General features: G+C 36.4%; 1 protein-coding gene across 1 annotated transcript in view; it reads left to right on the forward strand.

The window, feature by feature from the left end:
• Positions 1-13343, forward strand: part of LOC135212653 (DNA polymerase epsilon catalytic subunit A-like) — a 186244-nt gene that overhangs the window by 158949 nt on the left and 13952 nt on the right. The window contains exon 26 of the mRNA XM_064246280.1: positions 7279-8382. Within this exon, the coding sequence (XP_064102350.1) occupies positions 7279-8382 (1104 nt within the window). The remainder of the gene's footprint in view (positions 1-7278; positions 8383-13343) is intronic.

The following is a 13343-nucleotide window of genomic DNA, read 5'->3' on the forward strand; positions in this document are numbered from 1 at the left end:
TGCGCACATTTTCATATATAAAACTCTATGAAATGCCTAATATGAAATGGAGTAAATATTCCGAGAATGGAACGTACGCATTTCGGAGATTTGTGGCGGAGAATCCGCGCGCGGAGGGAAGGAAAGATTTTTTTTAAAATTCACCATAAATCTAAATATTGTGCTAGAGACTTCGAATTGGTTTCAAGATGAAGATAAATGACTGAATATTACTAGACTGTAAGAGTTTTAGCTTACAGTTGCGTTTTTCGACCATTTCGGTAGAGTCAAAGTTGACCGAACGTGGTTTTTTTTCTGTTTATCATGATTTATATGCAAATATTTCAAAAATGAGAAAAGCTACAACCTTCAATTTTTTTTTGGTTGTTTTCTACATGAAATTGCGCACATTTTCATATATAAAACTTTATGTAACATCTAATTTAAAATGGTGCAAACATTACTACAATCGCACGTATGAGTTTTTTGGAAGAGTTACCGCGCGGACGTAAAGAAAATGTTATTTTTTTCATAAATTCACCATAAATCGAAATATTGTGCTAGAGACTTCCAATTTGTTGCAAACTGAAGTTAAATGCTTGAATATTACTAGAATATAAGCGGTTTAGCTTACAATTGCGTTTTTCGACCATTTCGGTAGAGTCAAATTTGACCAAAGGTTGAAAATTTGTCACTTATCATTTTTAATATGAAAATATTTCAAAATTGATAAAAGCTACAACCATGAGTTGTTTTTAGTTGTATTGTGCATGAAATTGCGCACATTTTCATATATAAAACTTTATGTAACGGCTAATTTAAAATGGTGCAAACATTACCACAATCGCATGTATGATTATTTCGGAAGAGTTACCGCGCGGACGTAAGGAAAAAGTTTTTTCATAAATTCACCATAAATCGAAATATTGTGCTAGAGACTTCCAATTAGTTGCAAAATTAAGTTAAATGATTGAATATTACTAAAATATTAGAGTTTTAGCTTACAATTGCGTTTTTCGACCATTTCGATAGTCAAAGTTGACCGAAGGTTGAAATTTTGGCACTTATCGTTATTTATATGAAAATATCTCAAAACTGATAAAAGCTACAATCATGAGTATTTTTTTGTTGTATTTTTCATAAAAATTCGCACATTTTCATATATAATACTCCATGTAACGGCTAATTTAAAATGGTAAAAAAATTATGTCAAAGTGACAAAATAATTTCTGAGATGTGTCACAGATACTTTTTAGTGCGGCAAGAAAGAAATTCGCGCTTGCGCGCCTGTGTAACGATTGTAAACAAAACAACACCTTGATCCGTGAACTCCCAGCATCCCCCAAGGCGCGTGATTCAAGAGTTTTTGGCTGGTAGGCCTAAAAGTATTTTTCCGCGAATTTTTAAAAAAACTTTTGTATGTTGACGTAAAATACGTCCAGTCGGCACCCGAGAGACAAAAAATGTCGACGTAAAATACGTCCAGTCGGCGTTTAAGGGTTAATAGGAAATCATAGACCCTTTTCCTCATTTGCACCTCTAGCACTCCCTCCATTTCCTTCTCTTTACCAGTCTCACTCTTACTATTAGATAAATTACAGTTCGTACAAATTACAATTAGTACAGGCTATTTAGTCATGGTTATTCTTCAGATTCTGGCAGAGTGGCCTAATTTGTCCTTTGCAAACTTCTCAGGCCAAGTATGCCTCTTAAATCAATAATTTTAACTTTCATTTGGTTTCTTATTATTGGTTTATGTTTAGCTAAATTTGCAAAAGGCATCATAAAAAGGTTAAACTTAACAGAATTATTGAATCATATGAAAAATTAATGAGGTAAAATTTTTTGGGTTATTGTTGAAAATTTTTCATGTGTCGTTGATTCTGTCATATTAGAGTACACTTCACCTGGTATTTTGTGTGTGAAAAGAGTTGGATGTATTTGTAGTAGGACAGTGCATTACAGTGGTCCCAATCTCCTTGTGCAAAAACTGATGGCATGGATATGGATGAAACTACAGTAGTAGCAATCAGGATCTCTCTCAAGTTATGCTGCTCTGTAAGTGAGACTGATTGCATGAGTATGGATGACACTGGTTGCAGTCAGGATTCCACTTAAGTTAGGCAGCGGCACTGTAAGATAGAAGAGCCTCTGGCGTGATCGGTTTGGTCATGGCCTGTCATCTCGGTGGCTGCGAGTTCGATTCTCAGGCATTCCACCGAGGAGTTAGAGATGTTTATTTCTGGTGATAGAAGTTCATTCTCGATGTGGTCATGTAAAGCTGTTGGTCCCGTTGCTGAATAACCGCTGGTTCCATGCAACGTAAAAACAGCATACACAAACTGTAAAAGAGAGTGGTCATACTAGTAGTGAGTAGGAGGGAGACTAGTTATATGATCCTCCAAAGCCAGGAAATGGTGTTGTTTTGAACCATGATGTTGCAGGTAAAGCCACAAAAGCCAAGATTGTGGTAGACAGGTTAATTACTTGTTATTTAACCACTAATACACAGTACCTATGCTGTCCCTCTACCTAGAGCACAATTATTGTAATGGTGAATAATGAGCAATATTTAGAACAAAAAATCCTTGCCATCATGGCACTTACTGTAAATAATTTGTGTAATGGAGGGAAAATGTCACAATTAACTAATTGTAGTTGCTGCCAGCAACTGTCTGAAATACTACTTTGTAATGTTGCATGAACCAGTGGTTTCCTAAGGCCCAGTGAACTGAAGGACCTAGTAAGGTATACTACTGTTCCTCCATTCATATTCTTTTTCTTCCATCTTACTTTCCCCCTAATAATTCTTTAATTGTGAAACTGCAAGGCTTTCCTTCTGTTACACCTTTCAAACCTTTTTACTGTCAGTTTCCGTTTCAGTACTGAATGACCTCATAGGTTCTAGCTTTTGGCTTTGGCCTAAATTCTATATTCTGTTGTGATCCTAGTAACACATTTAGGCATGGTTTTTGATACACATGTTAAAGTGTTGGATTGAAAAGCTTAAGTAGATGCAATAATATTCATGACTTAATACAATGGAATACATATGTAGTTTCATGTGGCAAGTATAACTAATGTATGTTTTTATAAAAGTAAACTTACCAAGTAATTACTTAGCCATAGCTTTAGCCTCATGCGGCAAAGAATAAATTTAAAATATCGAGTTAGCGCTTCCATTGCAGAATGTAGGTAACAAGCTCCGCCCACTACATAGGTCTACTTGATAATGACAATATCTGGCCGGCTCAAACTGCTCTTGCCGCGTGCATGAGTAACACAGTGCGCTAGCTGCCGCGAGTCCTGTATTACTGGTCATTTAGCAAGTGATTTATTTGCTGGAAGTCAGTGAAGTATTATCACTTGTTTAGCTCAAGCTGCTGATTTGCTTTCGTTACTTCAGAAGAGCCCTTTTCATTAATTTATGTCTGATTCAAGTGCTTCTAACACCCATATGCAGAAAGTGCAATATGAAAAACGAGACTATAAACCACATAGCAAGCAAATGTCCAGCATTCGCACAGAACCAGTGCAAAAAGAGGCATGACTGTAGCAAAAGCCCTCTACTGGAGTTGTGCAAGAAACACCAGTTAGCTTGCAGTAATAAGTGGTACAAAACCAACCTGAAGAAATGATAGAAAACAGTCGGGCAAAGACCCCCTGGGACTATGGTATCAGAACAGACAGGGTAATATATCCCAATAGACCAGATGTAAAGTTAATTGACAAAATCAAGAGGAGAGCATCACTCATTGATGTCACAATACCATATGACACCAGAGTAGATGAGAAAGAAAGAGAAAAAATTGGTAAGTATCAAGACCTGAAAATAGAAATAAGAAGGATATGGGATATGCCTATGTAAGTTGTACCCATAACCATAACCAAGATCCCTAAAAAGAACCTGGAAAAACTAGATGGTGAAGTAGCTCAAGGACTCATGCAGCAGTAAGGAGGCAGAATGCAACCCGGAATTTCACACCATAAAAACCTCCCAGTCAAATTTGATTACTGTGATAGAAAAAAAATAATACAGGCAGTCCCCGGTTAATGGCAATCCAGTTTTATGGGGCTGGTCTAGCGCCATAAAATCGGTGATTTATGGCACCATAATGCGCCGAGTTCTGGTTTAATAGTTATGGTGCTATAATGTGGCAGAATCACAAGCTAAAAAACAAAAGTGAGCAAGACCTCCCCACATTACATTAACCCCTCCTGGCTTACAAATTTCCCCCAGCCACACTTTTCCCTTTACATTACTTTAATTACTAACAGGACACTTGGTTCAGCAAGGCAAAAAACACAATCTCAAACACATTTACTCACCAGGAAACTTAACACAATCAGGGCGAGAGGCTGTGCTGTCCACTGGGTTCAGTCTCTGAGACACTACAACCGCTGAATATCATACACCAAAAAACCAAACAAGCACCAAAACCACACCACAACTCAAAACAACACAACATATCACTACACAAACTAACACCTATGACACCAAAACTTCACACAGCTCAACAAACACTACAATTCTAACACAAACAAACACCAACCAACATTGGGACTACACAACAACTCAAAACACAACAAACCAATTACACAAACACCAATCAACACCAAGACTACACAACAACTCACAAACACAATTTACAATCAAACACAACAGACACTCACAAGCTCAACAACCTTCAGATGGACACAAGCACAACAAACTCAGTTACACTATCAAAACAATCCAGAAAACGCACAAATCACTCACTACTTCTGTCCAAAAAAACTGCCTTGTTTGACTGATTGCCAAATACAGACACCACTTCTCACTCCCTCAAGGCTCCGCGACAACAAGCAATTCACTCACTATCTACCCATACGAACACAAACAACCTAATGAGACAACAACCAAAACAACCACAACCTACCTCTCTCTCTCTCTCTCTCTCTCTCTCTCTCTCTCTCTCTCACATACACACAAGTGATCCTTGAGAACATTGTCAAATGCAACTACTAATCACTCCTCCATAATAACATACCTAACAGAAGCGCCAGTAACTGGTTATCAGTGCCATAAGCACCATAAATCGTCAAGTTTCAGTTAATGGAGGTTTTTGCTTATCAGCACCCCGCCGAAAACAGAACCCCTACTGATTACCTGCAACTGCCTGTTTGTCCATGTATCCCACCTCCTTTCAGTGTGGGATTCAGCTAAGTATGTAATTACTTGGTAAGGTACTTATATAAAAATGATATTTTTATAATGAAATTTAGTTTCATATGTATATACTTGCCAAGTAATCACAGAATTAGAGTCCTCCCTCATCCTCTCTTATGGACATAATGGCAAAAACCGATTGAGCCAGGTACCAAGTAGCCCCATGCAGTGTGTGGTGCTTGTCACCTAGATTTCTGCAACGGAAGCACCAATGCGATATTTTGAACTTAGGTTTGCCGCAGGAGGCTAAAGCTATAGCTAAGTACAGTAATACCTCAATCTTATGCGATTCAAGTTGTGCAAATTTACAATAGCACGAACTTTTCATTGGAGCATAACAAATTATAATTAGTTATGTTCACATATGATAATCATCATATGGGAGTTTTCACAGGCATGTGAGCTTTGGCAAATCCTCAAGAAACACTGCAAAACCATACAGAAGTGTTTCTTTAAATTTGTATGTAAATTAATAAGTTTTAAAGCTTTTATGTGTAAAATATGTATTAAAAATTTATTAATTTTATTTGTGTACATGCATTAATATGATACAAAGCTAATTACAGCACGTACAGTTAGTGTACATTTTCAAGATGATACCCATTCACAAAGTTACTTCAATTTTCAAAAATTATATCCTTTCAGAAACTTTGTTTAATTTCTGAAGTACTAGTACTACTATTAGTTTGTTTTCATGCATTTAACTGTAAAATTGTTATGGAAATTTGGCATATATCTATATTTTTAAATATAGGCAATACATAATTCGCAAAATGTTTGTCACTAGGGCCTAACATGATTACGAGATGAGATTGTTCAATTGGGCTGGGTTGATAAAATGAATTCATAATATAGTAAAAGCATATCAAAGACCTAAGTAAGAGTTGTCATTCTATGAAAATTACTTTCTTAACCTCGGATGAATGTGCATAAAGTATGTACATACGTATTTCTCTCTCTTTCTCTTTTGTTCGGAGTTAGCCCTCACACTACTTGATTTTAAATTGATTGAATTTTACCTTACCCACTGCAAAGATTATGTACATATATACAATATTTTTATTTTACCAAATTATGTACCTTCATTATTACTGACATGAAGTTTACATTGTGACACAACGAAAACATTATTTATTTTGTAAGGGAAAAAGAAAATGGCATCCCTTGAATTAGGGGTAATGTTAGTATGCAGTGAAACTACTATATGTACATATATAATAGTTACTTGTAACAATTTTTATGTCAAGCATTTATTTCTTTTTTAAGCATAATGTATTAAATTAACTGTTAAATGAAATTACAGTAATATTAATTTAATTTAAAAGAAATTAAATTAATATTAATTTAATTTAAAAGTTAATTTAATGCTTTGGGAGCATGATTAGGGTTATTTGGTGTTTAAACTCTAGAAATAAGCATTTATTAGCAATCGTGCCAAACTTACACGAAACTTCACCTTGTGCGAGGGGTTCTGGAACCTAACATCACAGAAGTTTTGGGTATTACAGTAATTACTTAAGTATATATATGAAACTTAATTTTATTATAAAAATATAATTTTGGTGACTGAAGACATATGTTTTGATGGTTTACTTGTCAGCTAAATAATATGTGGTAGTTGGTGACTAGTTTTACAGTGTGCAGTATTCCAAAGTTAATTAGCTGTTTAATCTTATTCATTTGTATTAAATTTCAATGTTTTGTAGCATGGATGTCCAAATACTTTTTATCAAAAACTTGCAGATACCATTTGCTGTTTGTCATGTTCTTTACAACATTGACATTTGCAGACTTTAGTACTACAGTTATGAGGATAATTAAAGCAGTTTACCAATATTTTAACCAAGTAATTTAATGCTTGATTGCTTGTGATGCTTTTTGTTTAGATGTATGCAACTGTTAGAGCTGACATTAATATTGCATTTTAATGAACTGTGAATCTTTTTTTAAAAGGTTTATGTGCTCTTTAAATTGGTAGTACTAAATATAGAATACGCAATATTATGTGTAGTTTTTTCATTAGAATCTGCCTATACTTACATAAATTTTTAACATTATAATTTTTAAGTTTGTCATTTATTTTTTTCTAGTCTCATCATATCAATGAAATGGAAGGAACAAGTAGTAGTGTGGCATTTGATGCAGCACCTCAGGCTTCACTGCAAGATATGATGGGCTCTGGGACAGAATCCTCCCTCACTGCATATGATGAAACAGCTCGTTGTGCACCTGCCTTTAAGATTCTACGACAAATGGTAGCTGCCTGGCTTCGTGATGTTTCAGTATATCAGAACATATTTGCTGACTTCCAAATAATACATTTCTATCGCTGGTTACGCGATCCTGGTTCTCTCCTCTTCGATCCTGCCCTCCATCGTATTTTGTACACCCTAATGCACAAATTGTTTTTGCACCTTGTAGCAGAATTCAAGCGTTTGGGATCTATAATTGTTTATGCTGATTTTAATAAAATTGTAATTTGTACCAAGAAGAAAAGAGTAGAAGATGCTATAGCATATGTGCAATATGTGGTCAATAGCATTCGAGGGAAGGAATGCTTCCATTCCATTGACATATCATTTAGTCAGTGTTGGGAATATTTGATGTGGCTTGACCCAGCTAACCATGGTGGCATAAAAGGAAAACTGCCTAAAGACCTTTCACAGACTCAGGATAAGGTCTCGTCAAATAAAGATGATGATGATGAAGATGGTGACCAAGAAAATGCAGAAAATGCCAATACAGAAGAGGAGAATGAAGATGAGTCGGCTGTGATTGAAATGAATTGGAATTTAGCTGAATATCTTCCAGAATGGTGTGGCTGTCAGAGTAGTTTTAACAATGTTATAGCGTCATATATGAATGCTGTTTATGAAAAACTGCAAGAGGAAAGTGGACGTTTTACTCCAGGAAATACACCTATGAAACGTAAAGTATCAAGTCAGTCACTGAGCCGAAGGCCAAAGGATAATGTTCAAGGGCATGTAGAATATGCTCAAGATCTTATATCAGGAGAAATGGCTCAAAAGCTTTATTTTATAACTCAAAAAATCCAGAAAAGAGGAACAAATGAAAGAGATGAAGAGGAAGAAACAAACTTGATGGTGCTGCCTGGCAGAAATAGTAACCCTGCCCTTGAGTTTGTCAAAAGTGTGACCAAGGTACTTTCACTGGATTCAAATGTCACAGAACAGGTTAGTTAATGAGCATTTTTTAAATCATTTTTGTCTTTGTCAGTAGGTTTAGAAGTAAAAAGTTTATTGCCTTTTTAGACTCAAAGATAACTAGACCCTCAGTTTCACATTTCTCAGAGGAAATAGTATACCATGTTTGTATGGATGCTATGCATATATTTATTTATGAATAAATAATTATTTAATGATGTTGCTAATTTATTTCAATGTTAAATTTATTAAGAGATTAGAGGTTGATGGATACAATCAATCATTTATGCTTTATGGATGTAATTTTTTAAGTAATGAAGTTGTGATTCAGTATTTAAAATTTTGTTTGTAAATTTTGAAGGGTTTAGTCATTAGTCATATTCATTTTGAGTACTGTCTCCTGATTTGTGGCTTTCTTTCCTCCCACAATCTCAAATCTTTTTATATAGTTGCCATCTTTCTCTGCTGTTAAGTGACCTGTTCCTAGTTAATCTCTAATTCAATTACACAAAATTGGTATACTACTTTGAAAAATCTTAAAGGGGCACGCCAATGCCACAAAGCCCCTTTGTAATTTAAAATCAGCATTTTGAACTCAATGTTGAAAGGTTTTGCTTCAAATTTTTATGTATTATTCAGCCTGTACTTATAAGTAGTAGGGATATCCAGAAATTTTACCTTGAAAGGTTGTAATTTAAATTTTTACTTGATATTATTCATCCAGTACTTATATATTTTGAAGGATATACAGAAATTTGACCTTCAAAGGTTTTATTACTTCAAATTTTTACATATTCAGCCAGTACTTATTAGTAGTAAGGATATCCAGAAATTTTACTTCTATAGTTCATGTTATTTTTTTATTTAGATTTTTTCATTACATTTTTAAATTTGGAGAAAAGTTAGTCCATAAATGTTTTCCTTCCTCTTTTTAAACTTCAGTTGGTATTTTTTTATATTCTAAAAGTTCACTGAATTTCATTCACTTGGCTCAAAAATTAATTTTTCAGTCATGAAGATATGAATGATCAGAAAATGGGAAAATACCAATGATTTTTACATCTTTGAGTACTACAAAACGACTTCAGGTAGAAAGTGGATTTTTGTGTACGGACAGGCAATCCCTGGTTATCTGACAGCTTGATGATGAGTGAAAATCGGTGATTTTCGTTGCATATCGGTGCCAATAACCAGTTAATGGCACCTCTATTAGGTATGTATTGGTGCCAGATAACCAGAAATTGGTGCATTTCAGTGCTGAACATTGGTGTTAGACAAGCACCATAAAACAGGATTGCCAATAACTGGGGACTGCCTGTACTCCACTTTAAGAAATAATTAGTAAAATTTTGTAACAATCAAACAAAAATGAATGTCTTTACTTATTTTTACACTAAGAATAACTTCACATTAGAAAATTATCCTGAGAATTTTGTAACGAACAAAAATTATCATTTTTATATAAGTAACTTACCATCTTTACTACTACTTCTTTTTTGCCTTCAGCTTTTCCCGTTTCTATATGGGGTCGCTGTTTCTAGTCAGCCTTCTCCATCTTCCTCTGTCCTGTACATCTTGTTCTCTTAGACCCTTTTCCTTCATGTCATTCAATAATTTATCTTGCCACCTGAACTTTGGCCTTCCCCTCCCTATTATGCCCTCCACCTCCATGTTTATAACCCTCTTACATACATGTTCATCTTCTCTCCTCATGACTTGACCAAACCATTTGAGTCTTCTTTCCTGAGCTTTTTTTGAAACCTCTAATACTTTGACTGTCCCCCTGATCAATTCATTCAAGATCATATCTGTTTTTGTGACACCACACAACCATTTTTGTTTCTTGTTCTTTCTTTATTGGCCAAGTCTCTGCCCCATAGAGCATGGCTGGTCTAATTACGCTTTTATAAAACTTTCCTTTAACTTTGCTACTGATCCTCCTGTCACAAAGTATCCCTGATGAATGACTTTCTCCAATTAATCCATGCACACTGAATTCTATTACTGACTACTGCATCCAGGTTTCCATTCTTACTCGCAACAGAACCAAGATATTTGAAGGCGCTAACCCTTTTTATGTCGTCTTGGCCCAATTTCACTGTTCCCTGCCATTCCTCTCCACCTGTCCACATATATTTTGTCTTTGTTCTGCTAATTTTTAAGCCTCTACTCTCTCAAGTTTTTTTCTACATCTTCCTAGCTTGAGTTGGACACCTTCTCTTGTTAGATCAGTCAGCACAATGTCATCAGCAAACATTGCACACCAAGGCACCTCTTCTCTAACTTCCGATGTTATAACATCCATCACAATATCAAACACTTAGGGACTAAGGGCTGAACCCTGGTGGAGACCAACTTTCACCTGAAACTTCCCTGTAGTTCCAACAGTGCTTCTTACTTGCTTGGTTGCCTCTGCATACATATCTTTCATTATTTTGACATACTTTTCAGAAACACTTCTCTCTCTCAAGCACCTCCATACTTCCTGCCTAGATACCCTATCATATGCTTTTTCCAAGTCAGTAAACACCATATGTAGTCCTTTCTGTTTCTCTATATTTCTCTACTGTCTGGCTTAGTGCAAATATTGCATCAACTGTGCTCTTTCCTGGAATAAAACCAAATTGTTCTTTACAAATTGTGGTTTCCATTCTCAATCTTCCTTCTATAATCCTCTCATATATTTTCATCTTGTGTGATATCAGTTTAATTCCTCTGTAGTTCCCACACTCCTGCACATCACCCTTCCCTTTGTAGATTGGGACCATTAGGGTATTTCTGTACATGTCTGGCATTCTTTCTTGGTTATATATCTTGGTCATTAAATCCCACAGGATATCTATGCCTTCCTTTCCTAAACACTTCCACACTTCAGCTGGTATTCCATCAGGTCCACTGCTTTCCCCTTCTTCATTTTATTCAGTACCTTCTTAACCTCTTCTCTGCTGATATCCTGGACTACTCTTTCATGAGTCTCCATCTCTTATTATTGTTCTGGGGTTTTCTTCATTTAGTAACTTCAAAGTATTCCTTCCATCTAGCTATTATGCTTTAATAAAAGTCTTCCATTTTTGTCCCTGATCTGTTTGATGTGTGTTAGATTCTTTGATGATTTATCTCTGCTTTTTGCTATCTAGTGTATTTTCTTTTGGCCTTCAGCTGTCTCCTAAGTTCTCATAGAGCTTGTCCATTGCAATTGCATTTGCCTGTGCTACTGCCCTTTTAGATTCTTTATTTGCAGTTTTCCAAGCTATCCTATTTTCCACCGATTGATTCCTGTCATAGGCTACGCCTGCTTCCTTTTTGTTCTTTATCTTGGGTGTTAGGGTTCCACCACCAGCTCTTTTTCTCATTTGGTGGTCCTCTACCAGATGTCTTCCCCAATAATTCTTATGCTATTTTAAGGATCATTGCACTATTTCCTGTCCACCAGGTGTTCACATCTCTTTCTAATTTCTTGCTCTTCTAATCACCACCACTTTATCTTCGGTTGGACTACCTTTTTCCCCATTCCAATTCATCTTAACAAGAGCTCTGTCACTACTAGCCTGTGTTACCTGCTAACACTGACCTTACAATTCTTCACTTCTGTTAAATGGTTCCTTTACTGATTAGCATAATAAATGTAAATATTTCATTTGCTACCGAACCAATAATTTTGGTCTGAAATGCATATCTATAATTCTCAAATAATGTTTGACAGGACTTAAGATATTTATGTATGATGGTACTTTATGTACTTCAACTATGGTCAGCAAAGGTTAATTTTCCTTTTCTGAGTAGCGTAATTAACATAAATATTGTGTTCGCCGCCGGACCAATATTCCCAGTAATGAAATGCATATCTGTATTCTCTTATAGCATTTGATAGGAACTGAGATATGTATATCTATATAGTATTAATACAGGCAGTCCCCGGTTATTGGCAGTTTGGTTTTATGGGGTTAGTCTAGCGCCAAAAATTGGCAATTTTCGGAGTTGAAATGTGCAGATTTCCTGCTATCAACGCTGATACATTACCTAACAGAGGCACCGATAAGTGCCGAAGATTGCCAATTTCCGGTTATTGGCGATTTTCAGTTATCATCAAGCCATTGGAACGGGACCCAACGCCAATACCCATGGAATGCCTGTACTCTGTTTACTTCAACTATTGTTGGTGAAAGATTAAAGGAACATTATCTTACACTTTTCTTTGCAGAACTCTGGAAAGTTTAAGGGCAGTATGTAGTAGGGAAAGAAATATTGCTCTAATTTTAGTTGCGTTTTTAGAGGAGAGTGGCTGTTCTCAGCACCCAGGAGCTGTACTCCGAGCACCTGGGTGTTCATCGGCTCTTTGCTCCCGAGCTTCTGGCTCACCTGGCACCAACTCAACCTCGCATCAGTTTTCTCTTTTCCTATTGACCCTCATTATTTTTCATGCACCCGGCTTCCTTGTTTCCTTCCCATGCCATCACAAGTCCTGTGTCTGGGTTAATAGATGTTAACCTTTTAATAGTGAAGTGTTGTGCAGTGGAGGTAGCTACTCATCCTGTGATTCTCCTAGACAAAGGGTTCCAGTCATACTCCCCTAAACCTGGGAGGAGACATACTGGAAGTCCAAGGGAGGTCGGGGTTTTACACACGGGTAGTCACCCCCCCAGTCGAGCCTGGTGCTGGTCCCAATTATTGACAGACAGCCACTAGATGCGTAGTGGGAGGTGGCTATCTGGCCCTATCAGTTTTCCTAAACCCAGTCCCTGTCAGGCACCCCTAAGCCTGAGAGGAGGCATACTGTCGAGTCTGCTGTCCACAGGGGTCAACGGAGAGCCATTGGAAAGTTGTCCATAGAGATGCTTTTATTCTAGTGATATTTCAGTGTCGACAAAATAGCCAATGGTAGTTTTTCTAGTGAATCTTTGCCATTGAAGAGCAACTTTTCAGATGATATTTGCTCTTCTACACTTGCCTGTAAACGTCTCTGGGAGTAGAAGTGTAGTCCACACCTTTTT

This window comes from Macrobrachium nipponense, chromosome 41, assembly GCF_015104395.2.
Source record: "Macrobrachium nipponense isolate FS-2020 chromosome 41, ASM1510439v2, whole genome shotgun sequence".
NCBI classification, from domain to species: domain Eukaryota; kingdom Metazoa; phylum Arthropoda; class Malacostraca; order Decapoda; family Palaemonidae; genus Macrobrachium; species Macrobrachium nipponense.